A 15,206-nucleotide genomic window follows, 5' to 3' on the forward strand; every position below is an offset into this window, starting at 1 on the left:
TGTTCTTATCTCCCCTACCTAGATATAATTAAACCACATTGAACATTGAAGGAATCGTTTCATTATTTTTCCCAGAACCTCACTGAGTCAAAGCATAAGTATATTTTTAACAAGCTTCCGAAAATGTGAAAAAGCTTCACTGTGACCAGGGATTAGTCATTTTGAACAACTAAAACGTCATGGTTCAAATTAGTATGCATTTCATCGCGTGCTTGGCGATCCAATGATCCAGTAGCAATTCAAATAATAGCTGCAACAGCAACAACGTCGACGCATTACTCATCAAAGTCCAATAATTCTCGGCCTGTTTCGTTTACAGAGGCTAATATGAAATCCATCAACAGGCTTTCCTCAGATCAGAACTTTCGCGCTGTCAGTATCAGCTTGGAGCTTGAACGGAGACCAAGTCGCGATCTTCCGCCGCAAATCTCGTACAACGCGATATCCAAACGAAACGCGACGACGACACTGCGAAATGACTCACCGGGGGCCGCGTTTGTTTACCGCGAACACGACGACGCTAGTGTTTATTTTGCTTACGGCATTTTGTCGACTCAGCAGTGCGTACAATATTTCACCTGTGCCGAATGTTGTGTTTCGCGTTCCTCGTCTGCCGGCCGATCAAATCCGTAATCGCACATACTTTGGAATGGCTCTTCAGCTTCAGAAGAGTCACATTTTCGTTGGTGCTCCGAAAGCCTCTTCAAGTTCTTTGAAGCTGCGGGAAGTTCGTGAGCCGGGTGCGGTATTCCGGTGTCAATTTGATGCTGCCAGTACTTGTGAAGAGCAAACAGATCTCAGCTATCGTGGCTACGAGGATGGCGTCATCAAAGATGGGCAATATTTTGGCGCGACCTTGGGTGGCCTGCCGGAGGAAGACATTCTGGTTGGGTGTGCACCAAGAATGATTGGCACCGTTGATGATCGATACTCGATGACAGGGGCCTGTTATACCAGACTGCAAAATGCAACATCCCGGGAGCAGCGACAGGCATTCAGCTATCGGAAAAGTAATTATCTGACTGAACTTCTTACTGCTTAACAAGTGTTTCCCATAATGATCACCATTGGCGGAACTGTGAGGGAGCTTGATCTCTTTTGTCATTAATAAATTGAATCAAACATCTCGATATCAACATCTGGAAGCATTCGATTTTGTTTGTTGACACTGTTTTATTGTATAACGAAAACAGGTTTTGAAATACCGGTCGAACTTGCCGTGAGCGAGATTTCACAGCCAAGGCTACCGAAAAAAATCTGCGTTGTTTTTGTAGACGAAAAGTCTGTGACCTTATCATGCATGAAATTCCGAGAATATTCAAAACAATTCTAAAGAAATTAATGTTTTAAAGATAACCGTTGAGTACATAGTGTTGGGTGTTGGTTTTAAACAACACTAACTGAAATAAAGTTATCTCAAGAACGCTAGGACTCGAGAATTTGAGTCATGGATTCTCAAAAGTTGTGCAAAATATCGAGAGAAATTCACTCGTGTCATTTGTAATACTGATTGATGTGAAAAAAATAGGAAAGAAATAACATCACTAGTAGGGGAGAGTGGGGTATCGTGGACCATGGGGAAACGTGGGCCACTTTTAATATCTCAGATGTGTGTTGAGATAAAAATCTCAAACCAACTGTCATCGTCGTCGCTTTGCGTGAGCATATATTCCTATATGTTTTGACTGAAATACGCATCATATGCTTCTTTTATTTATCAAGCTAAAAAAAGTTAGAAAAATTTACATACATAATTAAAAAATCACTCGTCAATTTCATCGATGGGAAACCTAAAGTGCATAACAAAAATATGCTCATGCGCTTATGATCTTAGTTTTGTCACGATCTTTCACGTGGAAAAGGAATTTTTGATGAAGCATCAATAAGTCACACAAACGCAACCAATTTGCAAATCATAGCTTGTGGGGAATCGTGGGCCACACATCTTGAACCACCTATATTTTTATGTTTTTATACACATTCAGAACTTGAAATACGTTTTATCTATCTGTAAAGTTTTCTTATGCCAAATGAAGAGTTATGAAAAATATTTTGTCCATCCTTTATAAGAAATTCTGCCAAAACGTTCGCGAGTCAGGTTTTGGAATCTATGCGATCATACACAGCTCTTTTTTTTATTTCATCATCTGAAATTCCTTTAAAATAACGAAATGAATTAGGAAATCACAGTTTTGGGTCAACTCATAAACTTTCCATGTTATTTGGTCAATTTGGATTTGGTGGCCCATGATTCCCCACCATTTTTCAAAATCCAAAAAATATTGCTTTTTTTTAATCCGTCAGAATTTGAGGAAAATAAAAATTTAAAAAAATACCTTATGATACCTTGAAAATGTATAAAACCATACCCTTTTTTTATTTGAATTTTATCTTCTATAATAAAGAAGTTAGGGAACAACGAAAAAAAAGTGTCCCATGATTCCCCACTCTCCCACACATATTTAAAACATATTTTGAAACAAGTTGGTTTTGGAAAGTCGTTGATTGATTCAACAGGTTTGGAGCCTCATCCGATCACACACATTCTTTTGTCAGAAACTAGAATGATTGTAGAACTTTGAAAAATCGAGTTAAAAAATCAACAACTTTAAAAACGGAATCTTCAAGCTTGATGAGTGGTCATTTTCATAAATTTTTAAACAAAGTATTTAAACTCGTTTAGTAGATTAGCATACGCATTGAAGGGTTAAATTAAATAAAAAACCATTATAGGCAATGAACATGACACATTACACTGAGTCGATTTTATGTAATTTTGAATTTTTGGATTTCTGAAACAAAACAGTGTTGGAATAGGATGAAAAAGCAATATAAAGTTTTTTAGGTGATATCATCTAGCCAACTCGTCATGGGGGAACATGCTCTACTATGCCCATCTAAGCGAATCACTGGTTTGCTGTGTATTTCACGTACTAAGTATCTGTGTAAAATGAGTGTACTCGTTGAAAAAAGTGTTTTCTACAAATACTCATGATTTTATTTCACTGAAATTTTTTTAGTTGCTTCAAAAACTTGTTTTTTTTAACTATATTCAAAGCCATAGAACGAAACTGTTTTGCAAATACGCGCTGTTGTATATTCAATACGCGCCTACCAGCCAAAGACCGAAAACAAACTTATACTTACAGACACTTTGACTAGAAAGAAAATCAAAATAGACTATTCTTAATTTAAAAAAAAAATGAAAAAGAACTTTTTTTTGGGGCTAAATCAGCGCTCAACATATGGTTTTTAACTATTTGTTCACTGTAAATGAAAAATGGTCGTTTTGAAAAATTAATGCTTTTTAAAGGTTGGGGAAACAAATAATAAAATGACGAATATATTCACCTTTGCAATTATTTTTATATGTTTTATGTACATTTTACACCTAATTAAATAAAAATTTGAGTATTGGTATGCAGTTGAAATTTTTTATTTGAAATCTAGTTGCAAAACACGATTAATATTTTAGGTTTTTCAATTTCAACTAGAGGTTTGAAAAAACTCCACTCAATTCTAATGTTGTATAGATTCCAACATTTCTGGACAACAAAATATTTCAAATTGAGCTGCCTTTTTTGCCATTTTTGGAGACCGATTTCGAAGAGTTAAACCTCTTTATCTTAAAATTTGACTTCTAAGCAAATGACCTCCCGGATCACGAACTGAATCGAAATTTAACTGGATCTCTTGGTACAGTTTTCTCATTTTTCTCTTTTTTTTAATGAGGAATAACTCCCGAAACATGATTAAATTTCGGTTTTTCAAATATTCTTCTGATTGTTGACAAACTCATAGTATGGGAGAGTGAGAATCATGGGCCACTTTTTTTTTCGTTGTTCCATAACTTCTTTATTATAAAAGTTAAACTGAAAATAAAAAATGGTTTGGTTTTCTACGTTTTCAAGGTATCATAAGGTATTTTTTAAAAATTTAAAAAAAGTTATTTTCCCCAAATTCTAATTGTTTGAAAAAAAAAGCAATAATTTTTTAATTTTGAAAAATGGTGGGGAATCGTGGGCCACCAAATCCAAACTGACCAAATAACATGCAAAGTTTTTGGGTTGACCCAAAACTGTGATTTCCTAATTCATTTCGTTATTTTAAAGCAATTTCAGATGATGAAATGAAAAAGAGAGCTGTGTATGATCGCATAGATTCCAAAACTTGGCTCGCGAACGTTTTGGAAAAATTTCTTATATAAGATGGACAAAATATTTGGCAATAGAAAACTTTACAGATAGGAAAAACGTATTTTAAGTTCTGAATGTGTATAAAAAGATAAAAATATAGGTGGTTCAAGATGTGTGGCCCACGATTCCTCACAAGCTATGATTTGCAAATTGGATGCGTTTGTGTGACTTATTGATGTTTCATCAAAAATTCCTTTTCCACGTGAAAGATCATGACAAAACTAAGATCATAAGCGTATGAGCATATTTTTGTTATGCACTCTAGGTTCCCCATCGATGAATTTAGCGGGTGTTTTTTTAATTATGCAAGTAAAATTTTCTAACTTTTTTAGTTTGATAAATAAAAGAAGCATATGATGCGTATTTCAGTCAACAACATATAGGAATATATGCTCACGCAAAGCGACGACGATGACAGTTGGTGTGAGATTTTTATCTCAACACACATCTGAGATGTTAAAAGTGGCCCACGTTTCCCCATGGCCCACGATACCCCACTCTCCCCTACCTTTTAGCAGGTCTGAAATTATGCACCAATTTAAGCTTTAAAAATAGTTCGATATTTTTATAGTATTATTTTAAAGATATGAAATATGCAAAAAAAAAGTTAAATATCAAAAGTCAATTTATAAAATAAGCAAATATGCAGCATTTGACTGAGTCGATTTGGGGTCATTTTCGAATTTCTCAAAACCAGGGGTCTAAAATGTTTCGATTTGGTTCAAAACTCATCCATTATTTTAGGCAGAATTTTTAAAGTAACGTTCACATGAGAAATTTTGATCTTTGCGGTTTGTGTGGGAAAATTAGTTTTTTTTTTCAATTTGAAACTTATCTAAAGGAAATTTTCCGCATAACACCATTGTTCAGGACCGTAACTTCGTATCTTATAAGGCAAAAAAGTTATAAGCTGTCTAACAGAGGTATATCTTTTGGCATTGAAAAACAATAAATTAAATTATATCACTGCTTGTCCCTCGCGAAGTATTGCATGAAAAGAAGTCGCTAGGCCTTCTTGAATGGTCCGGAGTTTTCGTCAAACATTTTCGGCACGAAATTGAACTTACCACTTTAGCACTTCTTTGGAGGCCAAATTTCTTTGAGGCCAAATTCGGCCAGAAGATTGTTGGAACGTTGTGGGCCTTCAGGAGAGGAAGCAGCCACTTCTTTTTTTATTAGTTGTTAACCCAGGTGGTAAATCCATTTTACGGATTGCATTCCAAGGCACGGCGAGCCAGCGCCTTCCCCCAGTTAGCTACTCTGGGCCCATGGGTGCCATTGGACGACTCATGATACAATGCTAAGGAACACTGTACCCCCTACGCCATAAAGTCCACCTGAAGCCACTGACCTCTGTTCCCACCTCGAACTGTTTGACACACTATATTTAAATAGTGGGAGGTCACTTTCTCTGTTCGAACACGCGGGTCAGGGGGGGCAAGCCTCCTAAGCCACGTGTAGGACTCAGACTCCTCCGAACTCACAAGTAGTGTTGAATTAAGTCACCACTCAGCGCAACTACTCAATCTTAAAGTCGGGTGCTTTACTCCCCGTAGCGCAGATCGAACTGTACACCGCCCTCATCAGTTTACACTCGTGGTTCAGGCGCAACAATTCCTGAAACGCGTGTCGAACCCTGACACCTCCGGCATACTGTGCCTCTCTGACACTGACGTGTAAAACACGTTACTATCGGCCATTGGCCATCACTTTGCGCATCTACTCGTTTTGCGAGTCGGGTCTATACCCACCGAAACGCAAAACGAGTTGGCGATCGCTCTCCCTCCGGTCACGTCCGCATTTCAGGGCCATGATCCCCCGAACGCGTGGTGGACCCTCACCCTCACACCCGAATACTGGCACCTACATAAGTACCCGGGTGCATCGCTTCTTCCGCGCGGGTTTGGCAGACCCGTCTACGGCCTCTAGTGGATTTAGTGATAGATCTCTTGACCGTACATCTGCAATACGCCGGACTTGCAGACACGTTTCCGCTCTGGACCACGAGGAGGTGGAACTACCAGCCCGGAGCAGCAGCCGCTTCTGGAGGCACTCATTCATGTACACCTATCCATTTTTCGTGTCCTGGGTCACGAAAGGTTCACTTGGCTTCCCGCACGTGCAGATGGCTTGCCAAACCTGGAATTTATTCGCAAATTTGAACACCTTCTGAGTGCGGACATGCTCCGGACGCTGAACTTATCCTTGGCCGTAAAAAACAGGTTTCCGGGGATCTGTTTGAAGTCGGCCTTCACATATGTTTCGTCGTCCATGATGCAGCATTGAACATTCGTCAGCATAAGGTTTATGTTTTCGACCGGGAACATGTTTTTAAATTTAACGGTCTTGGATCTCAATCAAACAACTTATTTTTCGAAATACCCGACGTTCCGACCATTTTTTTTTGGTCTTTCTCAAGGGAACTGGAAGTTTATTTGAATAATTAGTTTTGAGCATTGTTAGTGGACTATACTAAAGTGTGTAAACTCACTTATCTGTCTGCTGTTATTGTCAATATCGTTTTTTTTTCAACGGCTAGGTGTCCAGTACTTGCAGCTCTGTGGGGAGTATTGTAGTTTTTTACATTTGAATCATATTTATAAATTTATCATCTAACAATTTTATCCGGAAAGAAAAGATTATTTTTCATCCGATTTCCTATGGTCGCACTTTAACGAACTTTTTGAACTATGGATGTTGTGTTATGTGGGTTGTGTGGGTATTGTTTGGGGTTGAGCTTTCTGAGTTGGTAAGTGGGATATGAATTGGTGTAATGTGTGAGTATTCTTTATGCTATTGCTATTGCTGGTTGGTTGTTTTGGTTTTACGGATTGTTGAGATACAACTTTCTGTCACGGGTTTTGGCGGACTTGTTCTGCTTCTCGTCGCGCTTAGGGGACTTTTGTACCTTGAACGTTCGAAGCCCAGCCTTAGTTTTGACCTTCTGCACAAAACTTCGGCCTAGGTGCAGCTTCTTAGCCACATCCCGAACGGAGGCGTTCGGGTTTCGGTTGAAAGCCCCAACTACGCGGTTGTGATTTTTGGTGTTGGACGGAATACTTTTTCCAGCCCTTCTGGGCTTCCGATCGTTGGTGGTCAATCGATCCTCGAACCGCTTAGTCACTTGCGATACCATGGATTCCCCTTGTTCTCGTGATGAATGCGCTAGATTTTATCACGTACAAGCTGTTCTTTCGACCCCATTGCCACGAGTTTTGATCACAAAACTTGCAGAATGTAAACAATGCACTAAAGAATAAATCCACCCAAATTTTCATTAAATTTAACCCAACTGTTTAAAAGTAAGAGAAATTTCGTAGTGTGGCAATTTCATCGTGGATACCCTTCAAACTCATTAATGTTTTTGAAATAAGGCCGGAACAAATTTCAAATCCTACTTTTGTCACTCGGAGTTGGAACATCCCGAGGGGGGGGGGACAATAAAAAATAATGCGAAAAACAAATAAATTGGAATAAATTGCACGAAATCTTGTATGCATCAAATTTCCATAGAGTATCATTGCACAAAACCTAAAAAATCAATAATTTTATATCGAAAAATTCAATAAAATCAAGAATACAGAAGGTGAAATAACTTCTATCTTCCAAAATTTGTCATCCATCTTGTAATCTTTTGAATTCTTGAATTTTTTTTTCGAAATTTACATTAAGTACTTCAAACTTTATTTATTTCCCCCTTCGGGTTTTTGGGAAATTCGAAGGGGGGGTTGACAAAAGAAGAAATTGATATTTGTTCCAGCCTAATTGTGTTACCGTAAAACGGGGTAACTTTGATCACCGGGGTAACTTTGGCCATCAATCAATTTTTCCACATCATCATCTATAACTTGGTCTATTGTTTGAATTTTTGAAAACTTTTTTCTACGTTTGAAAGCCTTTTTATTGAGTATCAAATAGACAAAATTTGGCTTGTATTTGAAATTGTTTTCTGTTAGTAAAAATGCAATTTCAAAATCATAAAATATCTATTTTTTCCAAAGCTCTCCAACAAGCAGCTCTCCTGATGATATAAAAAAGTATTTAGAAGCAAACGGGTGGTTGGATGTGAAAGAACAACTTTTTTTCTTGGTACATGTATAGTTATAGTGCTATTATTATAGTCATTTAACAATAAATTATTGATATTTAAAAAGTAAGGACATTTTCCAAGAGTAAGCCCTTATTTTACAAATGGATACGAATCCTTTCAAATGAATAACTTTGAAGAAAAAATGAAAATAGAAATAGTGGAAGGGCCTAGAGGAATGTGTGAAGGTAAAATTTCATTTGTATTTTGAAGCTAAAATTATTTAGCAATTATAATAATTTGTGCCCCTAGATGTATGTAGGCATCATTGTTTTCTAGATTAGAAATGTTTTTTGAAGAAAACGTAAAAGCAAGGTAAAATTGATAAATTAGAATTGTTAACAATTATGAAGGTGTTTTGTATCCTTTATGATCAAGAAAACTCGTTTAAACCGTAAAAATGGAGACTGATCAATGTAAGCCCTAAGCATCAATTCCTGAACAGCGACGAAATCGATTTTTAAATCAAATTCAAAGTAGTCCAATAAATTTCTGCAACCATGTTGTACGTTCATAGGAGCCCAGTACTGGTTTTAAAAAATTGAAACATGCCAAATTCCCCTTAATAGGAAAAATAATCGAAAAATATTGAAAAAAGTGATCAATATTACCCCGGATTACGGTACTTTGAATCGGATCGAGACGGAAGTTTGACAGGAACATTTCCGATTTCAAACTGTACTGACTGACTGGGAAATAAGTGTTCATATGAACCTTTTAATGTTTTTGTCATTATTCCGTTACTACGCATCCGAGAAAGACGAAAATTCGTAAACGGGTGTTCTTCTCGACGGTCAATCAGTTTCTTATTATGAACTTCAATTCAATAGACAAGCAAACGGGTCGTTCATAAATACTGTTTAATATTTTACGCAATTTTGTCGTGAAAACGCATCCTTATTACCATTCAAATACAAACTTCTTTTAACATATTAAAATTTAAAAGCGAAACGGAGTTCGTAAGGGATTGGCTAGTCTATAAATAAAATTCGTTAAAATACGCGTTTTACGGGCTCAATGAAATCAACTTCAAATTGTTAAGAACTCGTTCATTGACATTGATATTGATAGCTACGTTTTTTTTATCAATGACTAGCTGACCCGTTGTGCTTTGCTACACCTTCCGGAAATAAATGTAATTTGTAAAAATTTATTATAATTTAGATTTTAGAGAGCATTGTTTAAAATCAAACCTCATCATACTTCAGAACCAACAACTTTGAAATGAGAGCTACAGGTGCAGTTCTGAATAGCAATTCGTAGATGGTATATATTATTAACTGATCTCTAAACTCTTTTTTCAAGATCTGAAATTTGTACTCTGTACCCAAAAAAACCTTTTTAAATATAGTCCCTTCTTTGAAAAGCTCTTTATCTTTAATTTACATGGGAGCTCTCCCATCTTTTTCAATTTTGTCCCCCACTGCTTGAAGAAGGTAGGCAAATTTAACCGGCTCGATTCCCAAACAGCACTTATCATGGTAATGAAAAATATATTAAATTAGTTTTGTATTAAATACAGTGCAAATTTCTTTTTTTTTAAATAAATTTACTACGGTAAACATATAAATATTTAAAAAAAATATCAGTTGCATCACTAAATAAGTTCTCAGCGTTTTGTTTTATTTTTTCTTTGAAAGTCAAATATACAAAAATGTAGGCAAAAACAAATTTCTAAGTTTACATTTGTCCCGAATATTGGGGCAAGTGTCAATGCAAAGCTTATTTACAGATGCGTCAGAGTGATGGCTTTAAAATGGATTTAATACGAATTCCTGTTTTTTGTTTTGTCAAGTTTCACTGATATATCTGCAGTATTTCTGCAATATAAATTTATGTTTGTTACTCCACTTTTAACGAATGCTGTTTAAAGGGAATGACCTTCATTTACAAAGAGATTTAAGAATTTTCAATATCCGCTGCAGTTTCAACATTCGGAATACCCTTTCTGGTCTTTCCAACATATTGAATCATTTTGAAGATGAATTTCTTAAAAGTTCGACGTTTGCCCTTGCCCCACCGTGTAAGTTGACAGAAGGGAATATTGTTTTTAACACTTTAAGGGTAAACTAAAAATTTCTCTTAAAAATTTTGCGTCCAGTTGAATATCAGTTCTAAAGTCTCGCTTTTCAAAAACGAAGCGGATCAAAAGTCTCTTTTATGCAGCCATGTAACACAAAAACACTTTTCATGTTAAGTACGTACTTAAATTGATATGTAAGCAAAAAGTACGATGGTTTTTTCAGAATTGTTTAAAATAAAAAGCACCCATTTTCATTTCTAAATTCGTTTCAGTTGTGTATTTGGGCCGAAGTAACAATTTCTAGAAGAAAACATAATTTTTAATTTTTTTTTAACAGAAAAAGTTGAACGTTTGAACATGTTCTAATGTTCCTTGAATGAAAAGTCGAATGCTACCTACATAAACACGAACTAAATAGGGAAGTATTTTTGCAAATCTTTCAATTGGTTTTGATTCGATTGATAAAATACCAATCCGTGTCACATATAGGCGTCATTTATTACCACGTGCTGTGTACAAATCAAATAAGCAAGAAAAAACCCATCTAGGTTGCATATCGCCCCACGTGTTTGAGAAACAGGCTCGCCCATGGAGACGAAAAACAAACCCCAGGTTGAGAAATACGCGCCAAAATATTCCTCCTGATCAGTATGCTATGCCTGGGGTACTTTCCTTTTGCGACGCCTCGACCATAGATACGGAAAACAAACCGCCCAAAGGAAAAAAAAATCTCAAGAAAATGGATGTCATGACTTTAATTTGTTCCGAAAAACTACAAATTTTGTATGGAAGCCTCTCCTTCCATAAGTCGGATAGAGTTTTGACTATTACAGAAACCATCCCCGGCCTCAAAAACCCTCAGATGCCAGTTTTGACGATGATCGGTTCAGTAGTTTCCGAGTCTATAGGGAACAGACAGACAGACAAACATTCATCTATTATATAAAATTCTCTTGTAACGGTGTTTGTAGTACTACTCCTCCGAAATGACCCAAACGATTCAAATGAAATTATTTTTTGAATATTCTGTAGGCATGCGAATCGGTTTATATCGAATAAAAACAACACAAAGTCGCATCAATTGTCCGTAATAATTAAATTTGTAATAATTTGAATAAAATAAAAGTCATGACATCCATTTTTTTAGATTTTCTTTCCTTTGGTCGGTTTGTTTTTCATCTCCAAGGTCAAGGCGTCGCGAGCAAACGTCGCGAAAGGATGGTAACCATGACATGGCATACTGATTAGTGGGAACATTTGGGCGCGTATTCTCAACCAAGCATAATTGCAATGCACGTGGGGGCACTATGAAGCCTAGATATGATTTTTTTTCTTCTTGATTCCTAACCCATTTGTACAGCACATATTAATGAATGGCGCCTAGATGTGACCCAGATTGAGATTTTGGCGATCGAATCATAACCATACAAAGGATTTCAAAAATTAAAACTATTTTGATTGCGTGTTAATTAAAACGGCAATTTTTGTCTAAAAATTTGAGTAATAAACGTAATAAACGTAATAAACTTGAAAAGTATGTTTTTGGTATACATATTTTTGCTACACTAGAGAGACTTTGATCCAATTATTTGTTGAAAAGTTTTTATTGTGATTGATATTCCAGTGGATTTTTTTTTCATAAATTTTAAATTTTACCTGAAAGTGTTTAAAATAATATTGACTCCTGTCATTTCACACAGTGGAAGAAGTTCAAACGCGTCTTTTAGCAATGAAACATATACCTTTTAAGAATTTCATCGCCAAAATGATTCAGAATTATGCGGGAATGGTCAGAAAGGAGTATCCCATGTGTTAAATCTGAAGTTGATGTTCAAAGTTTTTAAATGTCTGTGTAAATAGAGGTCTTTTGATTAAAACAGCATTCAGTAAAAGTGGAGAATCAAAAATTTTTTTATACTACAAAAAAAACTGCATATATATCAATACAATTTGATAAAACAAACAGGAACATCAAAGCATCTATGAATATATTCAGAAAAAGCAGTGTTTTTTCATTTGCTCAATAAAAAGGACACATGTTAACTTATATGTCTACAAGTTTAGTAAATGGCAAAAAAAAATCAACATGATTTCAACAGTGGAAGGTTTTTGGGTACGAGATATGTTTATAATTACAAACCTTTTTGCATTGCAGTGTGGACAAGAAAGGTACAAAGGGAGTTCCATATAAATTGCGTTGTATAGCTTGAAAACTTATCAAACCAATCAGAGCTTCCATACCAGTTTGTTGGCATACATCGAGAATTTATCGAGCAAAAGCAAGAGAGGTTGTTTACGAATAATTTGAGACCCTCCCTTTTTCTGGATGGTGACGAAAAGAAGAAGGCAAGTCTTTATTCATATTTTATTTGGCATAATTTGAAAACTTATCAGACAAATAAAGCAAGATGTTACGTGATTTAGATACGAAAATTAATTTAATAGAAGTTCGTGAGCACTTTTTGCATTGAAAGAGGGGAAGGACTGGAAGTCCATATCATTAAAACAAACGTTTTGACATAGTTATAAAATCGTTGAAGCTTATAAAAACAGAGTAAATATTTAAAGATTTTGATAAACAAATCTAGGGATCAATTTAAAAAAAATATTATAAATTCATCTTGAAATTCGAAACTTCAGTTGCAGTTTGAAATGCTGTCTTAGAAATAAAACTTAATTACAGTGATTTTATTAAATTCAATATATTTTCGGAGGGTGAAGCAAAGCTCACTGGGTCAGCTAGTTTTTATATATATATAGATATAATTTTTATTACCTGTTGAAAAACAAACTTTTCACACCCCTCATCAATGAACACCTAAGCTCCGCCAATGGAACACAAACTAGATTAAACTGTTCGCGACGAATATAGAGACGTCAGCAAATGTACCGTTGCATTAGAGTGCGGCTGAACGATTCAGCAACTTACTCTCGGTAGCGATTGAGCTATCGGTACCTAACTAGTATATTAATCACGTATGTAATTGCTCTCCGATCATTACAGTGTACTGGTATGTTGACACGGCGCTGGAAGGTTTTTCTGTGCACGTGGTCCGCGACGCCATTAGTGGGGAACTGGAGCTCGTCACCGGACTACCGGGTTACGGCTATATCGGATCGGCAATCTTCTACGGCGGCGGCTCACTGCAGCAAGGAATGTTGGTGAACAATACTGGAATTCCGAGCGATAGTTACTATGGATTTAGCATTAGCTCGATCCAAATGCAGGAAAAAACGTTATTCCTGGTCAGTGCTCCGCGATCAAATCTCAACAGTGGAATTGTGTATGTTTTCGAAAAAGTGAAAACCAATAACGTCCTGGTGCGGATGAATGTCCACGCAATTTTGGAAGGTGATACCACTGGAGAATATTTCGGCTACAGTTTGTGTACCGCGGATGTGAATGGCGATGGCTTGACGGATGTTTTGGTGGGAGCCCCTTATCACTCAATGGATGGGGAACGTGACAACGGTGCAGTGTATGTTTTTATTAATCGGGGATTGAACGAGAGTGGAAAACTACAGCTGGAGCGAGCTGCGAAAATTACTTCTAATTACAAGGGAAGCGGTCAGTTTGGATATGCAATTGGCGCGCTCGGAGACATCAATCAAGACGGATTCAATGGTAATTATTAACAGATGTTTGATGTTTGTTCATTGAGGCTTAGGCGGATGGGACACTTTTACACATTTTACGTAATTGCTGTGTGATTGTTAGATGGTTAGAAACTATTTAAGTGTGTACCTATACAGAAAAAAAATCTGAGCTTTACATTCAGGTAAAATTTTATTTCATGTAAAATTCGGTCAAATGTGTTATAAAACTTGCTTTTCTAAAACGCAGCCCTGGACAAAATCATGCTTTTTCTCATTCCAGTATATTTGCTGTAATTTTACATGATTTTTGCATGAAACGATGGGTAGCAGAATCGTTTCACAATCAAACACCAAACGGCCGACCGATAAGCAGCAGGTTCAACTTGATGCTTCAAGAATATAGTGTTCCAAATCTGGAGTTCGTTGATTTCTAGAAAAATAAACATTATGAATGACTATGCTATCATTGACTTGCTTGCTTATAAGGCTGGTCACTAGAAGTTGATTAAATTAAGGCCCTTATTCTGCGCCGCGAGTGACGTGACGATAGTCGACTCACCCAAGTCACTCTATTCCAGTAGTCGGTTTAGGTGAGGAACGTCACTTCGGATGAACTTTGTGAGTTCTTACCCTATTCTCGTAGTCACCGTGGGTGAGAATCGTCGCATTCAGGTGACGATTTTAGGTGAGAATTGTCGGTACCTTTTGAGGTGGTGACAAGATAGGAATTTAATCGAAAATTTATGTAAATCAGAATGTTAGGCTCTAAATAGTTAATTAAACCGATGAATGTTAGTTTTGGAAACAAAATGTTACAAAATTTATTAGCAAATATGATTTTCAAATATATTGAATCTTTCTCATTGCTATCTAAAATATGTAATTTGAATTGGAATACTGAATGGAAAGTATGATCTCCTAATGAAATTCAAAATTCCGTTTTAATTGTAATTTGATTTGCGAAACGTTAGAACGACGAATTGACTGAAACATTGAAAATCAATGTTCTTTTAATTTTATTAAACACTTTTTAATCAAAACTTTTAAGGTGAATTATTACTAAAATAAATTCGGGCAAAAATCAGGCATTTTTCAATGAAATCCGCCCGACCGGACCCGACCGAACTATTTCCATATTTAGTATTAAATGTTTGGGCAATAATCTTGAATGCTAAGACCAGATGCTTAACTGATTAAAATTTAAAAAATAAAATTTGGAATTGAAATAAACATGATTTTGAATATATTTGAATATTATTTTTACATTGAAAATACCCACAGATATTAATTTTAAAAATTTAAT

The 15,206-nt window shown here is 36.0% G+C and overlaps 1 protein-coding gene across 1 annotated transcript in view; it reads left to right on the top strand.

Annotated features, from left to right (window-relative positions):
* The first annotated feature begins 396 nt into the window (after positions 1-396).
* The window catches only part of LOC129756858 (integrin alpha-PS4-like), a 39,198-nt gene continuing 24,388 nt past the window's right edge, over positions 397-15,206 (top strand). The window contains exons 1-2 of the mRNA XM_055753897.1: positions 397-1,010; positions 13,311-13,931. Of these exons, the coding sequence (XP_055609872.1) occupies positions 476-1,010; positions 13,311-13,931 (1,156 nt within the window). The 5' untranslated portion in view covers positions 397-475. The remainder of the gene's footprint in view (positions 1,011-13,310; positions 13,932-15,206) is intronic.

Source organism: Uranotaenia lowii, chromosome 3 (genome assembly GCF_029784155.1).
Source record: "Uranotaenia lowii strain MFRU-FL chromosome 3, ASM2978415v1, whole genome shotgun sequence".
Lineage (NCBI taxonomy): Eukaryota > Metazoa > Arthropoda > Insecta > Diptera > Culicidae > Uranotaenia > Uranotaenia lowii.